The sequence below is a fragment of the Cervus elaphus genome, chromosome 28 (genome assembly GCF_910594005.1).
Source record: "Cervus elaphus chromosome 28, mCerEla1.1, whole genome shotgun sequence".
Lineage (NCBI taxonomy): Eukaryota > Metazoa > Chordata > Mammalia > Artiodactyla > Cervidae > Cervus > Cervus elaphus.
This window is the reverse complement of record NC_057842.1, coordinates 10,725,201-10,751,685: the sequence shown is the minus strand read 5'-3', so window position 1 is coordinate 10,751,685 and position 26,485 is coordinate 10,725,201. Positions and strand designations below refer to the sequence as shown.

General features: G+C 40.4%; 1 protein-coding gene across 2 annotated transcripts in view; it reads right to left on the bottom strand.

Annotated features, from left to right (window-relative positions):
• ADGRB3 (adhesion G protein-coupled receptor B3) overlaps positions 1–26,485 on the bottom strand; it is an 850,102-nt gene that overhangs the window by 447,175 nt on the left and 376,442 nt on the right. For both annotated transcript variants that reach the window (XM_043890330.1, XM_043890329.1), the window contains one exon: positions 4,166–4,360. In XM_043890330.1, coding sequence (XP_043746265.1) covers positions 4,166–4,360 — 195 coding nt within the window. The remainder of the gene's footprint in view (positions 1–4,165; positions 4,361–26,485) is intronic.

Sequence of the window (26,485 nt, the reverse complement as noted above, 5' to 3'; positions counted from 1 at the left end):
CTGAAGAGTTTTGGACTAGAAATGTTTTTTGATCTGCATCTTGAAGGAATCTGCATCAGATTAGAAACAGGAAGACCAAACTACAGCAGAGAACCAATAGAGCGGAAATATGGACATAAGGCCAAACCCCAGGGTGTGGAAAGAATATGCCTGAAGGGAAAAGGCTTTTGGAATAATTTTATACTAACCAGTTTCCCAAAATAAAACTATCACTATGCTCCATCCTTCCAAGGTATAAAGGCACACCATATTTTCCCCCTAATTTCAACAGATTGTGGCTACTCTATCTCACTTTCATCAATGTATCAATGGAGATACAAGATTGATCCAATGTATTAATCTTTTACTGAATCTAGCATTACTAGGCATTTTACATAAAAAGCCTTGCACAGAACTACACTTAAAATAATGTATTCTCTCTAAAGAGTTTTACTTAACATCTCTTTGGTCTTTGCTCTTTCCCCAGTTTAAAAAAAAAAAAAGGATAAAAACTCAGTGGTGTCTATATAATTATTAATTTTGCTGTTAATTCAACAAACATTTGTTAAACACCTTGTATAGTCAAGAATCTGCTAAATACCATTTGGGTGAGGGAGACTTGGAGCTAGGCTAGGATCCAAAGATTGATCAGGACTATTTCTTCTTTTGCAAAGATTCACACATGACTGCTAATAACTCAAGATGTAAAGAGATGCAGGAGGAAATGTGCTTCTGGAACGCAGAGGCCCAGGGTACCGAGAGATTAATTTAGAAGATGGAGACAGACAAAGCCAGACTGAAAGCACAGAGGAAGCTAAGGCCTGGAGCCAAGAAACACAGCACAAGTAGGAGGCAGGAAGCGGGTTGATTTAGCTCTAGGTCTGTGAAGGGGGGGAGTGGTCCATGCTCACGACTGGACAGACAGGTGATCCAGGTACTGTGGATACACCAGAAGGCAAGGCACAGGCTTTGGGTTGTCCTTCAGGCAGCCGTGAAGCCCAGGTGAAGGGTTCTGACTTAATCATGACGTAATCATGGCCATCCTAGGACAGCCAATGGGGCTTCCCTGGTGACTCAGCAGTAAAAGAATCCACCTGCCAATGCAGGAGATTCAGGTTCAATCTGTGGGTTGAGAAGATCCCTGGAGAAGGAAATGGCAACCCACTCCATTCCACCCGCCCACTCCAGGTAAGTATTCTTGCCTGGGAAATCCCGTGTAAAGAGGAGCCTGGTGGGCTACAGTTCACGAAGTCCCAAAAGAGTCAGACCTGACTTAGCAACTAAGCAACAAGGACAGCCAATAGGGCCACGGTGTACATGATGAGTAGGGATGTGGGGAAAGATCTGAGGGAGGAAGGAAGGAAAGAGGCCATGGAAATAGTGCGGGCTGGGATCCCTGAAAAAAGGCACAGTTAGGGTAACAGCAGTGGGGAGAGAGAAGAAAGACAGATGGAAGAGGCAGAGTATTGACTGACCCATCAGGAAAGGAAGAGAAGGGAAAAGTCCAGATGATATTACAGGAGCAGCCTAAGGACCAGTAATTATACCAAGGTGAAAAGGCAAGAGAACATGGCACTTATGATGAATTTAGTTTATGTCATATGAAGTCTGATGAGACAAGTCAACCACAAGTGACCAGAGCACTGGGGAGTAAAGGCATAGGCAGTGCTGGGTAAGGCAAGACAAGCAAAGACAACAAAGACATCCTAAAGATTTGTGTAAAATGGTCTGTTGAGAGTCGAATAAGAGGTGCAAAAGTGCCCTGAGATTTTAGAGTTGAGAAAGGTCATTTTCAGAGAAGTCTGGGGCTTGCAGGACTGGCCTTCAGAAAGAGTTGCAGCAACTGTGCCTGGAGTGTGACAGGCAGAGATGAAGAAGGACTTCCAGAAGAAGAAGGCATCCAGGTGCCTGGAAGGACATCAGCCAAGACAGCAGAGTAGAAAAACGCAGCTCCTTTATGTAAGAAATGACCAGGACAGCAGCCTGCTGAGATTTTGTGTGCATGCCGACGACTACCTACCGAGTAGGACAGAAACTCAGGAAGTTGTTTCTGATCATGATCAAACAACAACACAATCACATTGCTCAATTTAAGTCAAACCAGCTGATGTCCACGACAAAGCCTCTGGTTACACTAATTGTTCACGGAGTCCACGCCCTCCAATGAGAAGTTCATTCACAACATGACCCCAACACAACATAGGAATTGTAATTTAAGTACGATTAAAACATTAAAGCCCTACATTCTCAATGGTACAGAGAGGCACAAGAGCTCATTGAGTGCAGCTTTCTGCCTGATGTTTCCACTGTGAACACAATAATCTGGCGTTCAAAATTACAACTTGTACTTTATGTCAAGGAGTTCACATGTAATTTTTACAATGTAAGTGATAATGGATAGAAGTATTTCAGAACTCAGGAGAAAAGTTGTACTTGACTTACTTTATTACATTTTTAAAACTGGAAAACTGTTTCATTCTTTGTAAAGCAGCGAAGTGTTAGTGGATTAGTCATGTCTGACTCTATGCAACCCCATGAACTGTAGCCCACCAGGATCCTCTGTCCATGGAATTCTCCAGGCAACAATAGTAGAATGGGTAGACATTCCTTTCTCCAGGAGACTTTCCCAACCCAGGGATCGAACCCCATCTCGTTGGAAAAGACCCTGATGCTGGGAAAGATTGAGGGCAGCAGGAGAAGGGGGCGACAGAGGCTGAGATGTTTGGATAGCATCACCGACTCAGTGGACATGAGTTTGAGCAAACTGGGAGCCAGTTAAGGACAGGGAGGCCTGGTGTTCTCTAGTCCCTGACTTAGCCACTGAGTAACAACAACAACGTAGCAAAGGTGCTGGGAGCTCCCTGCTTGTCCAGTGTGTTAGGAACCAGTACTTTCACTGCAGGGGCCTGGATTTAATCTTTCCTGCAAGCACTGCAGTGCAGCCTAAAAAAGCATTGCAGTGCTGAAAGGACAGCATCTACTCCTCCTCCCTGCAATGTGTTTTTAGTTAGAAATGTATTCCTGGACACAGGTGATATAATATTATATATACCATAGCCCCATTAATTCTTACTGCAGCTACTTTGAGCAGGATATTTATATAATATAAATACTATATGAATCTCCATACAAATTAGGGCATAGGTATTATTTATGAATAATTGCATGATGCCAAAAAGCATTCTATTCCTCTTTCCCTTCAATCTCTGGTCAAAGCAAAGCAAAACAAAACAAACAAACAAACAAAAACATTCAAAAAGCCCACCCTCATTCTCTAAGCAAAATGCAAATAAAACTCCCAAAAGAAGAGTGGGCTGAAAGAAAATTACCTGATGTGGGAGTTTTGCCAAACTTTTATGATAATGAACTTCATGCAGAGACACAGAAGAACATTATGCTGGAAGCAGAGAAACTAACTCAAAAGCCAGCTCAGTATTCTTGGCAGGAGTACATCTTAGCCTACAGCACAAGAAGGCTTAAGCCGAAATCCAAACTAGTGTTGCATCAAATATGCTATGCTTGCCATTCAACAAGCTTGGTCTTAATGGCAAAGACAATTCTACAATCGGATGAGTACTTAAACTGTGCTTTGGAAATAAATGATGCCATTCTAGAAGTTTTCCATAACAAGACAAACAAGCTGTTGAGGAGTTACTGAACTTATTTTCCCATCCAGGGCGATTCTCTACTTGCCTGGCATTTTCAGGCAATAATTCCACAAAATTACGTATGGCCTTCCCCCTCCTAACAGCAAAAGTCCAAACAAAAAATTAAACCGTGTCTTCTTTGCATGCTATAGTCAATGTGCTTTCATTATGCCCAATGTACTTTTAACAGTCTCCTATGGCAAGATGGTGTTATTAAGTCTGGGAATAAAAGATCCATGCTACAACCTTGAATTTGCTATAGTGTCTTTTAGCCGACGGCTCAAATCACTTCACACACATTCTTACTCACTCTCTCCTTGAGGTGCATTATGTGTGTTGAGGACACTGAAGGGTAGAATGACTAAGGAATTGGGGTCACTTCCTGAGCTCACACTGCACACAGCTTGGATTCTTCCCCAACAGGAGGGAGCACGCCCTGCTCCAAACCAGGAATCCTCCAAGGTGGCTATACCAGCTTCTCAGGCCCATAAGTGATCCCAAGCTCACTTGGTATTCCTTCATGGAGTTGCCTCCCTTACCTGGACGCCATCAGAGGCAGGGATGTAACTTGCCCTTTTAAAGGTGTCTGTCACATTCCTGAGGATTTCCACTGACATCAGAAGATCGCCCGCATAGAAGTTTTTCCTCTGAGTTAAATCCAGCAGCGTCTTGGTGACCTGGGACATCCCATCACCCGCCAGCATTCTCTGACCCTTTGCAAGATGTTCTTTGATCTGTGATGGTCAACAGAACAGAATAAACATCAGAATCTTCATTACTGTTTCTCCACATAGCTTCATCAGACCAATGTGTTTAAAACTGCAGAGCTGACTTTCCAATAGCACTGCAAAACTTGGGAAGGTTTCAAAACTAAGTTGCGTGTTTCCCACCCTCGCAAGGAGAAACTGCCAGAATCTGTGTCCACATTTTGGCAGGCTTGATGGACTTGCCTTTTCTAGTTTTCAGAAAACATAATTTAGTGGTTTGCAGGAAGCATGTATTAATTTAGGGTTTGAACTGAAATAAAAATAAAAAGTAGTTTTGCACATGGTAAACAGGGGAGGTTGTTCAGTGAGGTGTGAGCAGAGATGGGAGAAAAGAAACGTCAAAATATCCTTTTGTATTTAAGAAGCTGAGTTTAACGATTTTTCCCTTACTTCTTAAAGTAAACCCATCTTTATGAAGCAGCAAAAAAAAAGTTTTCACAATGACATTTAGCTTAAGACAGACATTTAGTTAAACTTTAGAGGTCTACTATGACGAACATGACTGAAAGCTAGATTAAGTTAGCTTTATTTTAAAAAGGAATAAACAACAACAAAATAAAAATCTCTCAGCTAGGTTTTTAGCAACAGAATGAATCATTGAGATGCAAGACTTAAATTAGTTTGATGACCAGAGAAATACACTGTCAGTTTTCATATTTGCTTATTGCCCAGTCCAAGGCATCTTATCCCATGGAAGAATGTTACAGTAAAAGAAGGTAAACTGATAGCAAGGATACATTATATGTTTACTTATTTAACAGAACATTAGTCTTTATTATCCCATTGCTAAATTTGTGATAACGTTAACTTATCATAAGATCATGAAATACTTAGGAGATAACACACCAGAGAAAGACTGGCCTAGAAAGGTTCAAGTGTAATACCATAACCATCAATTTCCCATTGAGAAAAGTGTTAACAAATTCTTTGAGGTACGGCAATCAATCTGAATTAATCTCAGAGTTAGGAATTTTCTTTAAAATGTATTTTTAAAAGCGCTTCCTTGACACTTTAGACATTTAAATTTTCCTTAATCTCTAAAACTCTAAATATATTTTGGGAAAATAAAAATCTTCAGAAACATGCTCTGTTATTTGTGTTACATTAAAAACATAACATGTTAACGGAGTTTATTTCTTCCCATTTGCTTATTCCTCTCCTGGTCTCCCCTCAGTGACAGCCATCAACACCTGACTAAAGCCCAGAGAATGGATGGGTGAGGTATCAATGATCCAGCAGTTGCTTATCTCTGAGGTCTCAATGCTCGTCGCTATGGAGTGATACTTAATCTAAGATGCAGACGCTGTGTTGGCCAATCAGAAAGAACGCTGACCACCCAGTAGAAGCCAGCTGGGGTACATGATGATGTGTGCTACCAGGCTGAACTCCAGACCTGCCTCTAAGCTAGTGATAACTCAGAAATTTTCTATTCAGGTTACGTGTGCCATAATGTCATATTGTTTGCACTGGATACGCCACCATTCTCTCTCTGTCTCTCTCTCTTTTTTTTTTTTTTTCTACCACTCAGGTAGTCCTGGTTCTTCTAAATTTCTAAACTGAGTTAATCAACTCCTTCTGTGTGCTCTTAACTCAAACATCCATCAGCTACTCTATCACACTGAATTAAATATAATCATTTGCTTATATGTCTTCTGTCCCAGTAGTCTTTCTGAACTTTAAGGGTAGGTTTTCTGCCTTGTTCATAGTCTTAGAAATAAGTATGCTAGAGTGAACTCAGCTATGATATTCCAGCTGTATCTTTATGATGGAATATGATGGAATGGGCTTTGAAGCCAGGGTTGCCTAAGTTTTTATTTAAACATTTCAACTTACTATTTATATAATTGAAGTCATCGGAGACTCAGTTTGTCATGTCTCTTCTCAGCCTCGAAAAATATGCCTATACAGTTTCAAGTTTTAAAAATATATATATTTTTAATTAAAATAAACCCACACAAGCCTACATAGTCAGCACAGCTCTAGCATACAGAAAAGCTCCCGGTTCATCGTGATCTGTGTGCCCTACGTGATCTAGTTCCTGGAGACTCTAACACTTTTCCTCTGATGCGCTGTGTTCTGGTCACTCTGGTCTTTTTTCATCTTCCTCAATTTTAAGTACATGCTTGTCTCAGGGTCTTTGCCCTGCTTTTCCTTTTGTCTGGAATAGTCTTCCCAAAGAGATCCACATGTGTTCTTGTCATTTCCTCAGAGAAGTTTTACCTGACTTCCTATCTAAAAGGCATCCTTGTCGTTCTCAATTATCTTACCCTTTTATTTATTTAAGTATTAATTTAGCTTTTCAAAAACTATCTTACCTTCTTTGTGCTTAACCTTACCTACCATTGCGCGTCTATCTTTTGTCTCATTTATTTTTCTGCTTCCCACATTAGAACAGAAGCCATGTGAAAGAAGAGATTTTTGTGTATTATGTTTGCAGTTATAATCCCAGTACCTAGTGGATTTAATATGTTGGAAAAATTAGTAAATGAATTATTGAATGATTTCTTCTAAGCTCATTAAGTTCTTGGAATTAAGTTGTTGTTGTTTAATCACTAAGTCATGTCTGACTCTTTGTGACCCCATGGACTGTAGCATGCCAGGCTTCTCTGTCTTCCACTATCTCCCAAAGTTTCCTCAAATTCATGCCCATTGAGTCCAGGGTGCTATCTAACCATCTCATCCTCTGTTGCCCCATTCTCCTTTTGCCTACAATTTTTCCCAGCATCCGTTTTTTTTTTTTTTTTTTTTTCCCAATGAGTTGGCTCTTCACATCAGGTGGCAAAAGTACTGGAGCTTCAGCTTTAGCATCGGTCCTTTCAATGAATATTCAGGGTTGTTTTCCTTTATGATTGACTAGTTAGATCTCCTTACAGTTCCAGGAACTCTCAAGAGTCTCTCCAGCATCACAATTCAAAAGCATCAATTCTTTGGTACTCAGCCTTCTTCATGGTCTAATTCTCACATCTGTATATGACTACTAGAAAAACCATAGCTTTGACTATACGGACCTTCTTTGGCAAAGGGATATCTCTGTTTTTTAATATGCTGTCTAGGTTTGTGCAACAAATGTCTTTTAATTCCTGTGGGATTAAGTTAGGCACCCTTGGAAAGTTGTCCTGAGCTGTTTAACAGCAGAGTCCATAGAAAACACTGGTATCAGATAGCATAAGATAAATAAACTCCCTGACCTGCAGAGACAGTGCAGCTCCTGGACTCAAAAGTATCTGCTTCAGTAGGTGGAGTGTGAAATGGTGAAGAAAAATGAAGTTAATAAAGTCTACCCTAAACAATGTTGCAGACCTCAGTTCTCAGTTTGCTGCTAGCAGTACAAATCACAGCTGAGATGCTCAAATCCAAGGAACAGTTAGACAGTTCTCCACTAGGAACGTGGTGTAGCAATGGCTGCCAAGATAAACACATGACTATTCAACTCAGCTGCCCATCTATTATTTTGGGAATCCTCTCCTATGCCCTGGAGGAGGAAATGGCAACCCACCGCAGTATCCTTGCCTGGAAAACTACATTCATGGAGGAGCCTGGTGGACTGTGGTCCATGGAGTCACAAAGAGTCGGACACGGCTGAGCGACTGAGCGGGAGCACCTGTACCAGTGAGGGTCTGATTCATATAGACATAATGCATCCTTCCCCTCAGACAAAAGCATCACAACACTGACTTGAATCCTGAGGAATGCACCATTCAGACATGTTTTCTGTTTGCAATAAAAATAATACAGAGGGCTTTGGATGTCTCAAGTAATCAGAGCTAGGAAAGGCAGACTTTCATGTCTGGGTCAGCACCAAATTTGGCCCAGTCAGTAGAAATTAGTCATTGCCAGCTGACAGCTGCTTAGCAGGCTTATGTAGAATGAGCTGTTCTCAGTCTTGATCTTTGAGACAGATGACCAGACCACAAACCAGCTCTCACAACTGGTACTAATTAGCATCCTTCCTGGCATTGTCTGTGTATGGACGGTGCCCAGAACAAATACCTAGTAATATCTGTACACAGTACCATAGGCTACTGGTAGTCTTTATAAAGGGTGTAAAGGGTATTTGGGTAAGACACATTCAGAATGTATTTAGGTGAAAAACAATGACAGTTTCTTGACCTTCCTTCCATAACGCAAGAGTTCCTACCTTGGGTCTACCCTTTCACCACTTTTTTTCCAGAATGATGAATCCATGTTTATCTCCGGGGCTGTTTTTCTCTTTTCTGGATCATGAAGAAATAGAGTTCAAAGTGGGTTTGCTCACCTCATCTTTCTCTGTTTCATACTGTTCCTCACTTGCATCTTCTGTTCTCAACTCCATGATGTAAGCCTTTGGGTTAAACCTCAATGATTTTGAATCCCACCCATTCTTCAGTCTTCATTCTTTTTCAGTCTTTCCTTCCCTCAAAATACAGCATGACAATGGTACCTTATTTATATACCAATACCTTATCTTGTTTGGAGAAAGGCATGGCAACCTACCCCAGTATTCTTGCCTGGAGAATCCCATGGACAGAGGAATTTGGTGGGCTACAGTCCATGGGGTTGCAAGAGTCAGACACAACTGAGCAACACACACACATACACACCCCGCCTCATCTTGCTATTTCCTTTCAACTCATCTTCTTTGTTTTCAAAACCAAAATCAGAGGTATACAACCTGACTTGACTCCCACAGCTCTTGAAGCTGCAAATTAAACTCAACAATTATCTAGTAAGCATTCACTCTGGAAGTCTTACGAGCATACTATGTTTAAAGAACAGTTGGAATCGTCAAACCTGGATTTAAATATGGTCCAAGGGCTTCCCTGGTGGCTCAGTGGTAAAGAATCTGCCTGCCAATGGGGGAGACACGGGTCAGGTCTCTGATCCGGGAAGATCCCACATGATTCACAGCAACCAAGTCTGTGCTCTAGAGCCCAGGAGCCAAACTACTGACCCACCTGCTCCAACTACTGAAGCCCACGCGCCCTGGAATTCCGGCTCCACAGCAAAGAGGAGCCGCCACGATGAGAGGCTCTCGGACCACGACTGGAGATCAGCCTCCACTCACCTTAACTAGAGATAAAGGCCTGCACAGCAAGAAAGAGCCAGCACAGCCAAAAACAAGCAAGTAAATTAACGTTTTTAAACAATGTGGCTCTACTATTTACTTCTTAGAACCACTGGACAGACCTCTCCTAGAATCACTTCATTTGTCTGTTAAAACAACCAAATATCATTAGTTGCTATGGTGGGCTAAGACAAAGAGATTAAAAATGGGCTCAGTGACTATTTTCCCTTATCTTCAATTTCTAATTTCTCCAAATACTAGCTATGGTATGTTTCTCATATCCGTCCTTTTTACCTGTGGGCAAGATGGAATCTGGTACAGGCTTCAAGACCTATCATCACACTCAACAATACTCTCCTAACTGGTTTAACTGAGTGAGTCTCCAAGCTAATTATCATACCTTCACACCCCTGAACAAGTGGTTTCTCTTCTGGGAAAAAAAATAAGTCCATCAAAAAATCCATCCATTTTCATATTAAATCAAATATGCCCTTTATTATTTAACTTACAAGGCCAAACAAACAGAATCCTAACTGACAATTCCAATCCTTTATCTATCTCATTTTATTCATCCAACCCTATTCTCCTATTATTTCTATCCAGTGAGTTATCATTTCAGTCTTTACATCTTTATTGCTTGTTAATAATTCAATCCACTTTAATTTTGAACTCTTCATATTAGCCTTTACTTTTATTATTGTTGATTTTTAAAGCCAGCAATACATTTAATCTAATCTATTTATTCACTGACTTTATTTTTCTGGGATGACTTTATAAAGTGGTTGACTTTATTTTTCTGGGCTCCAAAATCACTGCAGATGGTGACTGCAGCCATGAAATTAAAAGACACATATTCCTCGGAAGCAAAGTTATGACCAACCTAGATAGCATATTAAAAAGCAGAGACATTACTTTGCCAAAAAAGGTCCATCTAGTCAAGGCTATGGTTTTTCCACTGGTCTTGTATGGATGTGAGAGTTGGACTGTGAAGAAAGCTGAGTGTCGAAGAATTGATGTTTTTGAACTGTGGTGTTGGAGAAGACTCTTGAGAGTCCCCTGGACTGCAAGGAGATCCAACCAGTCCATCCTAAAGGAGATCAGTCCTGGGTGTTCATTGGAAGGACTGATGCTGAAGCTGAAACTCCAATACTTTGGCCACCTCGTATGAAGAGCTGACTCACTGGAAAAGACCCTGATGCTGGGAGGGATTGGGGGCAGGAAGAGAAGGGGAGGACAGAGGATGAGATGGCTGGATGGCATCACCGACTCGATGGGCTTGAGTTTGAGCAAACTCCAGGAGTTGGTGATGGACAGGGAGGCCTGGTGTGCTGTGGTTCATGGGGTCGCAAAGAGTTGGACACGACTGAGCGACTGAACTGAACTCATTTATTCACTACTGCTTCTCAATCATTGATTCTTAAAGTCTCTTCTTCTTTCAGAGCATAGTTTCCTCTTTTCTAATCTTTTAGTAAGGTTCTATGATTGGTAACTCGTTCAATCTCTGATGTACTTTATATAAAAATTATAGTCATTTTTAATTGATCTTTTATGTGAGAATGTTTTATTTCCCTTTTAGCATTTTTATAATGTGATGCTGTGTCTCTCTTGTTGCAAGTTACACAGTTGATCTTTTGTAGATTACCAGTCTTTTCTCAGTGGTAGTTTTTAATACAATGCAGATTAAGTTTCTATGGACTTGCATATATTTATTCACAATTCTTTTAAATCTGAATATATTATCTGTATTCCACATTGGAAAATTCTTAAGTACTCATTCATTGTGCAATCTCTATGTACTCTTCTGGACTACATTTCCATTATATTATATACATTTCTATTAAGTGTACACTAAACTGTCTCATTTTACTCTTATTTTTCTAAGTTCTCTATTACAATTTTCATATCTGTATCTATTCTGGCTTCTGAGTGATCTTTTTCCAAACTAACTTCTGATCACTAATTTTTTCTTCAACTATATCTAACTGGTTCTGTATTCTGCTCGTTAGTTTCAATGACGTTATTTTCCATTTACAGAAGTTCTGGGTCATGTTTTCACAGTGTTGCATTTAACTGTGCCTTCTGCTCTTTTATTGCTCAAATTATTTTAAACAAATATGTTATCATTTCTTTCATATTTTCTAATATTTATACTTGCAACAGTAATTCCCTTGATCCTTGTGTTTGCTAACTCTCCCTCATGATATCTGAAATTATTGTCAACTCATATTCATTGAGGTGTGTTTATCCTTTGAGACCCTCATGCTGTTGTTTTGTGAAAGAGTTGTTAGAGACCAGCTTTGAGCATGTTTCTCTGAGGGTGAGGGCCTCAGGCAATTCAATGATACTGTATCACTTTATGTTAATTTCCATGTTACTTCCTTCTATTTACAGTTCAGCTAAGCCTTTCAGTTTCTGAAAGGTAATTTCTTCCCTCTTCTTCCTAAGACCTTGTATAAATCTAATTTTTTTTATACACAACCTAAATCTATAGAGTTTGTTTCACCCATGAAGCCAGAGCAGTCAAGACAGTGCCAGCTTGTTGCAGGGAGCTTGGTTCAGCTTGTTCCACGACTTTGCCTTGTGCAGGCCAGCTTGTTCCATGACTCATGTGGAAGGTGCTCTTGTCATCAGACCTAGCAAAGCTTTAGAAACTCAACCTCCGGTACCCAGGACTCATTTATAACCAGAAACCCTCCCAGCTGCTGTAGTATCAACTTCCCCCTATGACTCTCGCATTCATTTCTTTTTTTCTCTAACTCCTGATATCTAAATATTTTTGTCTTTTGAGCTCAGCTATCAGGCACCTTTTAAAAATAGTCTTGAGGTAGTTTATGAGAACCTCAGCATGATCTGTGAAGCATCATGTTGGTCCACCCCACAGTTCCTCTGCTGGCGCAGGTTCCTAATGCCAAACAGAATGGACTACTCACCATTCCCAAAGAAAGCCCAGGGACCCTGCCTTACTCCCCGAACTATGCACTGCTATGACTTTAAATGTCTTCCCCAAATCCTTTTGTTAAATTGTTATCTTTCTTTTCTCCTTCCTGAATTCTTCTCAGATAACTGCAATCATGATATGATCTGTACTTCCAAACCTCACAGAAGTAATCTTGCTCTATCTTACAATATTATAGTGTTTGTGTTCTTATCTTATCCATTCTATTAGACTGTAAACTCCAGAGGGCGTGTAGTTTCCTTTTCAGTTTGTTTACCCTGTAATTTCCAGCACATTGTCTGAGGCACAAAGGTATCTTCTCAAAGTGCTTGTTAAAGGAAACCAAAACCATAGAAGAATTTTCTTTTTTCCTTCTGTAACTGTGATCTTCAAAAGTTGACAGGGTAAAAACGTAGCTGTCCATGATTATTCAAAACAAAGAAGTATGTGATAATTAGGGAACATTTACATTTCCTGACAGAACTGCCTTTTAAGAGCTATCCAATTAATATAAATAGGCAAATTTTAAATTTCTACAGTTGTTAAATTTCTACAGTTGGAAATCTTTTGAAAAATAATAGCAACAATTATGACAAAATATAACAGCATTTATTAAGTGCCTATTTTATGGCAAACATGGGACTAAGTGTTTTACCTGAATTATCTCATTTGAGTTTTAAAACAACAATTGGAGGTGCTGTAATTACCCACATGTAACAGATGAAGGCACAGAGGCATGCTGTGGTGAGATGCCTTCCTCAGGATTGCACAGCTCCTAAACTGTCCCAAGATTTAAGCTCAGGCAGTTGGATTACAGAGTCCATACACTTAACCATCACATACTTAACTCAGGTTTTATACAACACTTTTGTTAGAAACTGTCAAAATGCTTTAAAAGTTAGAAGTCATCCTCAAACATGCTTGTTTTGACACTAAATCTTTTTCATATGAAAAAAAGAATATAAAAATAAAGAGGCTTGGCAAGCAACTTTCCAGGCTGCTGAGATGCTGTCAATTATTAAGTAGCGGTGGTTAATTTGAAATGCAGTATGGAGGTGTTCCTAGAGTCATTTACTAATATCTATAAAAGATTTTATAGATAGTGGAGTGGCAGCTCTGTGGCACTGGAGTGACTATGAGGAGATATCTCACATCCAAGGGCAAAGGAAAGCCCCAGCAAGATGGTAGGAGGGGCGAAATCACGTTTAGAACCAAACCCCATACCTGTCAGAGATGCTCAGAGGGCTCAAACATAGCTTGTGCACACCAGGACCAGAGATCCCACAGAGACTGAGCCAGATCTGTGTCTGAGTGTCTCCTGAGGAGGTACGGGTCAGCAGTGGCCTGCCGCAGGGGCAGGGGCTCTGGGTGCAGCAGACCTGGGTATGGCATAAGCCCTCTTGGAGGAGGTCACCATTAACCCCACCATAGAGGCACCAGAACTTACACAGGCCTGGGGAAACAGACTCTTGGAGGGCACAGACAGAACCTTGTGGGCACCAGGACCCAGGAGAAAGGAGCAGTGACCTAACAAGAGACTGACCCAGTCTTGCCCGTGAGTGTCCAGGAGTCTCCAGTGGAGGTGTGGGTCAGTGGTGGCCTGCTGCAGGGCTGGGGGCACTGATTTGGACCTTTTGAAGGAGGTCACCATTTTCCTCATTGCCTACACCATAGTTTGGCCTCAGGTCAAATAGCAGGGAGGGAACACAGCCCCACCCTTCAACAGAAAATTGGATTAAAGATTTACTAAGGATGGCCCCACCCATTAGAACAAGACCCAATTTCTCCCTCAATAAGTCACTCCCATCAGGAAGCTTCCATAAGCCTCTTATCTTCTCCATCAGACGGCAGACAGAATGAAAATCACAATCACAGAAAACTAACCAATCTGACCACATGGACCACAGCCTTGTCTAACTCAATGAACCTATGGGCCATAGCATGTAGGGTCACCCAAGACTGAGGGTCATGGTGGAGAGTTCTGATAAAACATGGTCCACTGGAGAAGGGAATGGCAAACCACTTCAGTACTTTTGCCTTGAGAACCCCATGAACAGTATGAAAAGGCAAAAAGATAGGATACTGAAAGATGAACCCCCCAGGTCGGTAGGTGCCCAATATGCTACTGGAGATCAGTGGAGAACTAACTCCAGAAAGAATGAAGAGATGGAGCCAAAGCAAAAACAACAGCCAGTTGTGGATGAGACTGATGATAGAAGTAAGGTCCATGCTGTAAAGAGCAATATTGCATAGGAACCTGGAATGTTAGGTCCATGAATCAAGGCAAACTGGAAGTGGTCAAACAGGAGCTGGCTAGAGTGAACATCAGCATTTTAGGAATCAGTTAACTAAAATGGACTGCAATGGGCGAATTTAAATCAGATGACCATCATATCTACTACTGTAGGCAAGAATCCCTTAGAAGAAATGTAGTAGCCATCATAGTCAAGAAAAGAGTCTGAAATGCAGTACTTGGATGCAATCTCAAAAAAGACAAAATGGCGTCTGTTCATTTCCAAGGCAAACCATTTAATATCAAAGTAATCCAAGTCTATGCCTCAACAAGTAATGCTGAAGAAGCTGAATTTGAACAGTCCTATGAAGACCTACAAGCTCTTCTAGAACTAACACCCAAAAAAGATGTCCTTTTCATTACAGGGGACTGGAATGCAAAAGTAGGAAGTCAAGAAATATCTGGAGTAATAGGCAAATTTGGCCTTGGAGTACAGAATGAAGCAGGGCAAAGGCTAATAGAGTTCTGCCAAGAGAATACACTGGTCATAGCAAACACCCTCTTCCAACAACACAAGAGAAGACTCTACACATGGACATCACCAGATGGTCAATACTGAAATCAGACTGATTAAATTCTTTGCAGGCAAAGATGGAAAGTTCTATATAGTCAGCAGAAACAAGACCGGGAGCTGACTGTGGCTCAGATCATGAACTCCTTATTGCCAAATTCAGACTTAAATTGAAGAAAGTAGGGAAAACCACTATACCATTCAGGTATGACCTAAATCAAATCCCTTACGATTATACAGGGGAAGTGGCAAATAGATTCAAGGGATTAGATCTGATAAACAGAGTGCATGAAGAACTGTAGACAGAGGTTCAAGACATTGTACAGGAGGCAGTGATCAAGACCATCCCCAAGAAAACGAAATGCAAAAAGGCAAAATGGCTGCCTAAGAAGGCCTTACAAACAGCTGAGAAAAGAAGAGACGGGAAAGGCAAAGGAGAAAAGGAAAGATATACCCATTTAAATGCAGAGTTCCAAAGAATAGCAAGGGGAGATAAAGCCCTCCTCAGTGATCAATGCAAAGAAATAGAGGAAAACAATAGAATGGGAAAGACTAGAGATCTCTTCACAAAAATTAGAGATACCAAAGGAACATTTCATGCAAAGACGGGCACAATAAAGGAGAGAAATGGTATGGATCTAACAGAAGCAGAAGATATTAAGAAGAGGTGGCAAGAATACACAGAAGAACTATACAAAAAAGAACTTAATGACCCAGATAACCATGATTCTGTAATCACTCACCTAGAGCCAGACATCCTGGAATGTGAAGTCAAGTGGGCCTTAAGAAGCATCACTACGATAAAAGCTAGTGGAGGTGATGGAATTCCAGTTGACCTATTTCAAATCATAAAAGATGATGCTGTGAAAGTGCTGCACTCAATATGCCAGCAAATTTGGAAAACTCAGCAGTGGCCTTAGGACTGGAAAAGGCGAGTTTTCATTCCAATCCCAAAGAAAGGCAATCCCAAAGAATGCTCAAACTACCACTCAGTTGCACTCATCTCAAGCTAGTGAAGTAATGCTCAAAATTCTCCAAGCCAGGCTTCAACAGCACATGAACTGTTAACTTCCAGATGTTCACGGTTTCTAAAGCTGGATTTAGAAAAGGCAGAGGAAACAGAGCAAATTGCCAACATCTGCTGGATCATCAAAAAAGCAAGAGAATTACAGAAAAACATCTATTTCTGCTTTATTGACTATGCCAAAGCCTTTGACTGTGTGCACCACAGAAACTCTAGAAAATTCTTCAAGAGATGGGAATACCAGACCACCTGACTTGCCTCCTGAGAAACCTGTATGCAGGTCAAGAAGCAACAGTTAGAACTGAACATGGAACAACAGACTGGTTCCAAATTGGGAAAGGAGTTTGTCAAGGCTGTATATTGTCACCCTGCTTATTTAACTTATATGCAGAATACATCATGAGAAACGCTGGGCTGGAGGAAGCACAAGCTGGAATCAAGATTGCTGGGAGAAATATCAATAACCTCAGATATGCAGATGACACTACCCTTATGGCAGAAAGTGAAGAAGAACCAAAGAGCCTCTTGATGAAAGTGAAAGAGGAGAGTGAAAAAGCTGACTTAAAACTCAACATTCAGAAAACTAAGATCATGGCATCTGGTCCCATCACTTAATGGCAAATAGATGGGGAAACAATGGAAACAGTGACAGACTTTATTTTTTTGGCCTCCAAAATCACTGCAGATGGTGATTGTAGCCATGAAATTAAAAGATGCTTGCTCCTCGGAAGAAAAATTATGACAGCATAATAAAAAGTAGAGATATTACTTTGACAACAAAGGTCTGTCTAGTCAAGGCTATAGTTTTTCCAATAGTCATATATGGATGTGAGAGTTGGACTATAAAGAAAGCTGAGCACTGAAGAATTGATGCTCTTCAACTGTGGAGTTGGAGAAGACTCTTGAGAGTCCCTTGCACTGCCAGGAGATCCAACCAGCCTATGCTAAAGGACATCAGTCTTGAATATTCATTGGAAAGACTGATGCTGAAGCTGAAACTCCAATACACTGGCCACCTGATGTGAAGAACTGACTCATTGGAAAAGACCCTGATGCTGGGAAAGATGAAGGTAGTAGGAGAAGGGGGTGACAGAGGATGAGATGACTGGATGGCATCACTGACTCAATGGACATGAGTTTGGGTAAACTCCGGGAGTTGGTGATGGACAGGGATGCTGGCGTGCTACAGTCCATGGGGTCACAAAGAGTCAGACCTGACTGAGCAACCAAACTCAACTCAACTCATAAAAGATGTTGTCTGTAGTTTTATTCAAGTGGAGAGAAAAAGCCCCCATGGGTACATGAAGGCTTCTATTTCCCTTTGGCTGTATTTTTTAATTCTCTTCATTGAGTCACAGTAGTTTAGAAATAGTTATAATTTTAGCATTTCTTGTAAAGTTATAATTATCAGTGATTATATCTGCACACATTGCAGCACTCTGTGTTCATTTTTGCTCCAAAGGACAAGCCTTAAAAGTTTCTGTGTCATTCACATTTATTAGTGTTGACAAGAGCAGCAGTGAAGGGAAAACACACAAACAAAAAACCTGAAGTCTAAAGATAGTAGCTTTTTATCATTTTGGATGAAGCCTCCTTCTACTTATGTAGAGAGATGTGGTGAGGGTCCTGGTTTACGGAGCAGGTGTGTTCCTGAAATAACCTTATTCTTTTCACTTTTTGCCTCCTACTGCCAGTCACAGCTGCTTCTACTGTGTGAATCCTAAAAAAGGGGCTTATTGTAGTCACTCTGTGCAAGCGACACACTTTAAAGTCACATATTTATATATTACTTTCAGCATCAACTCCTACAGTCCATCTGTGAGGTATATTAAAGGTTCTCACAGCTCTGAGTGGCTTCAATTAAAAGATAATTATACAAGAATCTTCTCTTCCTAAAGCAATGGTCTAAATATGTATCTTTTGCCTCAGTTCCTAACTGCCCACTTTTAAGACAAAAATCACTCCCTAGATGATGGTCTTAAATTGTTTACAGATCTAAAAAAAAATTTAAAAATAAAAAAAAAAATTGTTTACAGATCTATCTGATGTCTCCAGGAAAGACAGAAATCATCCTATGTAAAAAAGAGGGCATCTCTTTTGTTTTAGTTACGTGGATACTTAAGTTGCTCTATATTTGATATAAAAACATATTCATCTTAGGGTTAGGAGTTCAAATTTGAAGAGCCAATTGTCTAGTGACAACATGATGGGGAGATTTAGCTAAATATTCCCCTGCATAAATTAAAAATGTACTGCCCAGAGCCCAGGATGGACAGCATTTGACCATAGTGCATCAAGTACCCGAATTTCTTGCCCCAGGAATTTCTGAAGTGAGAGAGAAGATGCCATGAATTTGAAGATTGCAAGGTACTAGTATGAGGACAAACTGAGTCTTGAAAATGGAGCCAGGTATATATCCACTGCCTATTACTCTGTAAAACCTGGACATTTACAAAGTAAGAATCAGAGTACAATAAACTTACCTCCTTGTAAAAAAAAAAAAAAATAGAAATAGTCTTAATTTCTCATCAAAAAGAAGTACCATTCCTGGGCAAAGGCCATTGGTAGGTGGAATTTCTTAACACCAAACAAATCTAGAATGATATTATATTCTGAGCCAGCACTGGGCCCTGTGCATGAGCTCAAAGCACTGCAGCAGTCACAGGCCAGGGACCCGGGCTTTCAGAGACCTGCCCAATGGGACACAGGGCAGTAACTGATCTTCCTTCCTGGAGGACTTTTTCAATTCTGTTTCTGTCACTGGAGGTTCCTAGTTCTAGAGACACTGCACCAGTCAGAATGGGACAGGTTATGCTGTGATAACAACTCCAAAATCTCAGTGCCTAAAAGCAAAGTGATCTACTTCTCACTCACACTACAGACTCAACTCAGATCATCAGGGAGGCTCTGTTTATCTTGTCACTCCAGGGCTTGGCATGAGAGTGGGTGAAGGAGTTTGCACTGGCAAGGGCATTCTCAGGCCTGGAACAACAAAGGTCACCTCCACATACAAGCAGTTGGCTGGAACCAGTCACATGTGTATGCCTAACTTCAAGGGAGTGAAGAGGCACGATCCTTCCACGTGCCCAGCAAAGGAGACCTAGGGATCACTTCCCATAGCATGTCCTGAGATGGTACAGAGCCAGCCAGCACTCACTTAACATCTCTGCATTCAGCCACCAAAACTGCAACCCTAGGCAAAACCTATGGCACTACATCTTAAATTTTAATGTGTGTGTGAATCACAAAGGCAAATTTTCAAAATGCAGGTCTGGGGCGAGGTCTAAGACTTTGTATTTGTAACAAGCTCCAAGGTGCTGCTTCTACTTACAGTTTGGGGAAAACATTTTAGCTCTAAAACATGCATTCACTGCGCTCGCATCCAAGAAACTCAAACTTTACTGTTGAAAAGCCATGTCTATTCTGGCCAGCTGTGCCCTGGCAACCTCTGTACCCTCTGGCCTGTACCCTCTGGCAGCCTCTAAGCCTACCTGCCTCAAGCTATTCATGATGTTTATCATCCTCCTTCTCATTTCAGAAAAGGACATAACATCAGTCACATGTGCTCACTCAACCTTCATAAAGGGTACTGTCCTCTCTCTTCTGGATTTTGCAGTGAGCTCCACAGCTTGCGGTCCTGCCTCTTCATTCTATCCTCAAGAGCCCTATGACCCTCTTTCATTACTGAATCACATCCCTCTTTACTGTCAATGGCTTCTCACTGCCCTTAGAATAAAATCCATACTCTCAGCAAAGGTCTTGAAGGCATAGAAAAAAAATAATTTTTCCCCCACCAGTTCTCCAACTTCATCTCATGGCACTCCCTTCTTGCTCACTGCCTCTGGGTACTGGATCAAGTTTCACTTCCTTAAAGACCTCAAGGTTTTCCCACATGCTATTCTCAGCAGAGGGCTGCCCAGGTGGTACATTGGTAAAGAATCCACCTAACAATTCAGGAGAGGTAAGAGGTGCAGGTTCGATCCCCGGGTTGGGAAGATGCCCTGGAATAGGAGATAGGAACTGCAGTATTATCTAGAAAATTCCATGGACACTCTCCCCAGTAGAAGTGCACTCGTGCCCTGAAAAACTCATTCTCTCCACTCTTAGTATGTCTGATGTCTTAATCTATCTCATCTTTCAAGTCACAGTTGTAGTGCCATTTTCTCAAAGATACATCACGCCTTTCTTATCTAAATCAGTCCCCAAGCTGTATTCCCTGTGTTGGCACTTTGTTAAGCTCCTCTGGCACAGTCACAGTTTGGAATGATCTCTCTTTTCTGGTCTACTCTGTTCTGTATTTGTTGTGTGGGTCACATTCATGTTTCATCCTTACACTTGCTGCATCTCGATACAATTCAGTGTGTATGTGTAGAATAACTCAATGGGTAGTTGAATGGATGGATAAACAGTTAAATAATAGAGTATGCTTTCCTTTACAATATTTTCCTTTGGCATCAGCCTAAACAGGCTGCTCTGTACAAGTTTATTCTACTAAATCATCCCATGGATAAATTTCAAGTCAGTAGATTTCAATGCCTAAAGACTAACTCTAACATTTCTTCAACAAGCCACTAACTTCATAACTGGGGAGAAGCTTCAAATTCTCCTGGAATTTATAGATATGATCAGTAATACGTTGCAAGTTTTTAGAAAAGAGGAAATAAAGTATAATTTTAGAAGTATTTAATTATACATCTATTTAATTCCCTAGGAAACACTATCATATGTGCCTAAAATATTTTGATATTTTATTAACATAATACAGTGACTAATTATTATTTTAGTAGAGTACAGAATATATACAAAGTGTATATTCCTGTAAGGCCAATGTATTTGCCACTATAACTAGAAAAAAATTAATAAATTATAAAAATCATTTTCTTTAGAGCTTCATAAACCTATGGAAGAGATAAGTTACATTTCCAGAAAGAAGAGATCCTTTTTGAGACAGGAAAACCATTTCAGCCAGTTTTCTCCCCTCTTTGGAACGTCTGCTAAATTTTGGCAAGAAATGAGGGGCAGGTGCGGCCCAGGCAGAGGCTCTCTAGGGTAGAAACTAATGGTTTTTGATTTGTCAGGGCTGGAGAACTATAATGGGAATTGCAGGGTCCCTAAAAAGTCTAACTGGGATTTTTCCCAATGAAACATTTGCTGGATTTTTGGAAGTGTAGGAAGCTGAGGAGTAAGGATAAACACTTTTAAAAGGTGGGGTGCAATTTTCTCCATCCTTGTAAGTATGCCTTTTTTCCTAAATCTGAAGAAGTCCAGCTTTAGGCGCCCAGGTGTCTCCCTCTTACAACATCTGATGCATTTGAAATTGCCTGGATAGAAAGCTTGGACCCTCTGAAGGATAGAGCTGAATCTTCTACAGTTTCTCAGGGCTGACAGGATGGCCACACATAAGCTCTCTGTCTAAAGTGTATAACACACACAGCGGGGAAAGGAGACTAAGGGGATATAGTCTTAAGAAAACTGCGAAACTTCTTTACCCAGATCAAGCCTCGGCTGCATTAAAATTTCAGTTCCTCATTATATTTGAATAACCAAGGAAAACAGGAATGCTTTTTGGTTGACTTCAATATCATTCCCAAATCCTACATTTGTTTTACACAATGCCTGAGATTTAATAAAAAATGACTAGGTATGACAGATTATATGACTGATGAAATAAAACAAGTCCTTCACAGATTATCCAAATAATAGATTTTGCTGATAAGAACTGTAAAATGATTGGTTAAAATTTTTAAAAATAGAGAAGAAAAGAAGAACAAAATAAAATCTGTCCATCTTTTGATGGAGAATTCTCATAGAGTTGAAATGTTACAAAAGAAAAGTAAAAAACTTAAAATGTATACTATAGACCGGGAGTTAGTGAACTACACACAGCCTGTGGGCCAAAGCCAGCACATTGCCTGTTTTTGTAAGAGTTTTACTGGAACTCAGCCACCTTCACTAATTGTCTATGGTTGTTCTTATGCTACAAAACCAGAGTTGAGTATTTAGAACAGAGACCATATGGAATACAAAGCCTAAAATATTCTCTATCTTGTCCTTGAAATATATTGTAAACTTTGACATATGAATTGCTTAAAATAACAAGATTTAATTAACATCTTCCTTCTAATTTTTTTTTTCCAGTCAGCTCCCTCAGGGCAGATAGCATTCAATAAATGTTAGCTATTATCATTTGATGAACATTCAGGAAACTCATCATTTTATTCAAGACATCATGTTAGAAATTTTGGGATTGTGAAGTTGAACTCAGATAACAAAACCTTAACATGTGGCCTTGAATAAAATTAAGAGCCTTCTGTCCATTTTAAAGGTAGTAATGTTTTTCAACTTTTCCTTGGCATTGTTGGATTATGCAATAATTATCTGAGCTCTGGAAGTGAGGATTCCGACAAACTTGGCAGAAACTTGAAACTTCTTGAAACTTGGCATCAAAAATAGAAAGGCAGTCACATGCTATGTCTTGAGTACTTAAAAGGATTTGAGAAAGAATGTGAACATCCATTTTTTATACATGTAAATAGAAATACATGTACATGAATGCCAAATTAATGTAATTAGTAATAATAATAACATACAGTTACTAAGTGTATCCTGTATACTGGTAATAACTCCATGTTATTGGTGTTGAGTGAAATTCCCATTGGTATTTTTAAGAACTCCCACATGATTGCAGTGTTCAGCCAGGATTAAAAAACTATTGATCTAACTTCTCCCAGAATTACCCCCATTGCTTGCTGTGTTCCAGCCACATAATACTGCAAAAAAAGAAAACCCCAAAACACCGGTAGAACAAATTCTTGTTCTCTCAGGCTCACTCACCTTTATTTAATTAGTGAAGTGAAGTGAAGTCACTTAGTTGTGTCCGACTCGTTGAGATCCCATGGACTGTAGCCTACCAGGTGCCTCTGTCCATGGGATTTCTCAGACAAGAGTGCTGGAGTGGGTTGCCATTTCCTTCTCCAGGAGATCTACTCAACCCAGGGATCAAACCCAGGTCTCCCATATTGTAGGCAGAAGCTTTACTGTCTGAGCCGCCAGGGAAGTCCCTTAATTAGTGAATATTCAAAAATTAAAATCAGGCTAGTTTCCCTGGTTGTCTGGACCATAGCATGAGGTTATTTGCTCCAAAATTACTCACTCAAAAAAACAATAAGACTTGTCTACATTTTTTGGCTCAAAAAATGTAAACAAAACTATGGCACCTATTGCTTTCTTCTTGTACTGTAAATGAGCTGTAGTCATCAAATGTATTATTCTTTTTTAGGCAATGTGGTAGATATTTGTGCAGTGAGGTGGTAGCCAGCAAAGTGTGATATGTAAGAAGTTTTCTTTCAGTGGAGCAACATTCACCTGAAAGGCAGGGAAGATAGATCAATATAAAGCAAATGTTATAATGTGATTTCTTTTGTATTAGGACTCCTACTCAGCTTCTATGAAACGGAAGGATTCAAGCTAACTTAAGACATGATGAGAAGCTCAGAGTGAATCATAGTGGCCAGTGTGAACGTCCATGCTAGTAGTTCTGAAACATCCTCTACAGGACTGTGATTGTCTTGGAGTGATAAAGACTCTTACTTTAGATCAGAAGGTTAATGGGTGATGTATTTCACTGGAACAGAGGAAGCAAGTGATGAAGTTCAAGACCCCTCCTCCTGGAGTAACCGTTACTCCTTAAAAAGAGACCACCAAAAACAAATATAATATATTAACACATATATATGGAATTTAGAAAAATGGTATTGATGAACCTATTTGCAGGGAAGGAATGGAGATACGGGTGCAGAGAACAGACTTTTGAACACAGTGCGGCAGGAAAGAGCAGGACAAATGGAAAGAGTAGCAGCAACTATCAGGCTGATGCACTATCACGCAACTATCAATAGCAGGCACCATCAGGTTTAAGAGGCACGGCTGGTGAGAAGCTGCTGAGCAGCGCAGGGAGCCCAGACTGGTGCTCTGTGATGAGCTGAAGGGATGGAAGAAGGGGAGGGAAAGGGAGGGCGGCTCTGGAGGCAGGGGACGGATGCATAGTTATGGCTGTTTTGAGTTGTATGGCAGAAACCAACACAACATGGTAAAAATTAAAATAAAAAATAGAAGTCCACTAAGCTGAGCGATATGAATGAACACTCTTCCCTTGAGGACCTGAGAGATGTTTGCACTGGGCAGATGGCAACTTCCAATTCACAGTGACTCCCAGTTCACAAAGTCCAAGACCCTTGCCAGATCAGAGACCACTGCCTTCTTTGTGGACTTTCCCAGAAGAGATTTGTTACCCCTTTCTATTTCTATATTTGAGGAATCAGTGGACTAAAATGGACCAGAATGGGCACATTTAATTCAGATAACCATTACATCTACTACTGTGGGGAAGAATCTCTTAGAAGAAATTGAGTAGCCCTCATAATCAACAAAAGAGCTGAAAATGCAGCACTTGGGTGCAATCTCAGAAATGACAGAATGAACTCTGTTTTCAAGGCAAACCATTCAATATCACAGTAATCCAAGTCTATGCCCCAAGCACTAATGCTGAAGAAGCTGAATGATTCTAAGAAGACCTAAAAGACCTTTTAGAACTAACATCAAAAATGGATGTCCTTTTCATCATAGCGGACTGGATGAGAAAGTAGGAACTCAAGAGATTCCTGGACTATCATGCAAGTTTGGCCTTGGAATACAAAATGAAGCACGGCAAAGACTAACAGAGTTTTGCCAAGAGAATGCACTGGTCATAGCAAACACCCTCTTCCAACACAAGACTCTAAAAATGAACATCACCAGATGGTAAAAACTGAAATCAGACTGATTATATTCTTTGCAGCTGAAGATGAAGAAGCTCTAAAAAGTGAGCAAAAACAAGACTAACTAACTTTGGCTCAGACAATGAACTCCTTATTGCCAAATTCAGACTTAAATTGAAGGAGGTAGTGTAAACCAGGAGACCATTCAGGTATGACCTAAACCAAATCCCTTACGATTATACAGTGGATGTGACAAATAGATTCAAGAGATTAGATCTGATAAAGTTCCTGAAGAACTATGCAGGGAAGTTTGTAACACCATACAGGAGGTAGTGATCAAACCATACCCAAAAGGAGAAATGCTGAAAGGAAAAATGGTTGTCTGGGGAGGCCTTACAAATAGATGAGAAGAGAAGAGACGCTAAAGGCAAAGGAGAAAAGGGAAGATATATCCATCTGAATGCAGAGTTCCAAAGAGTAGCAAGGAGAAATAAGAAAGCCTTCCTCAGTGGTCAATACAAAGAAATAGAGGAAAACAACAGAATGGGAAAGACTAGAGACCACTTCAAGAAAATTAGAGATACCAAGGGAACATTTCATGCAAAGATGGGCTCAATAAAGGACAGAAATGGTATGGACCTAACAGAAGCATAAGAGATTAAGAAGAGGTGGCAAGAATACACAGAAGAACTATACAAAAAAATCTTAATGGCCCAGATAACCACGATGGTGTGATTATTCACCTACAGCCAGACATCCCGGAGTGTGAAGTCAAGTGGGCCTTAGGAAGTATCACTACGAACAAAGCTAGTGGAAGTGATGGAACTCCAGTTGAGCTATTTCAAATCCTAAAAGATGATGGTGCTGCACTCTAATATGCCAGCAAATTTGGAAAACTCAGCAGTGACCTTAGGACTGGAAAAGGTCAATTTTCATCCCAATTCTAAAGAAAGGCAATGCCAAAGAATGTTCCAACTCCTGCACAATTGCACGCATCTCACACTAGCAAACTAATGCTCAAAATTCTCCAAGCCAGGTTTCAACAGTATGTGAACCGAGAAATTCTAGATGTTCAAACTAGATTTGGAAAAGGCAGAGGAACCAGAGATCAAATTGCCAACATCCACTGGATCATCGAAAAAACAAGAGAATTCCAGGAAAACATCTACTTCTGCTTCATTGACTACGCTAAAGCCGTTGACTGTATGGACCACAACTAACTGTGTAAATTCTTCAAGAGATGATAATACCAGACCACCATACCTCCATCCTGAGAAATATGTATACAGGTCTAGAAGCGACAGTTAAAACCTGACATGGAATAACAGACTGGTTCCAAATTGGGAAAGGAGTATGTAAGGTTGTATACTATCACTCTGCTTATTTAACTTCTATGCAGAGCACATCATGCGAAATGCCAGGCTAGATGAAGCACAAGCTGGAATCTAGATTGCCGGGAGAAATATCAATAACTTCAGATATGCAGATGACACTACCCTTATGGCAGAAAGTGAGGAGGAACTAAAGAG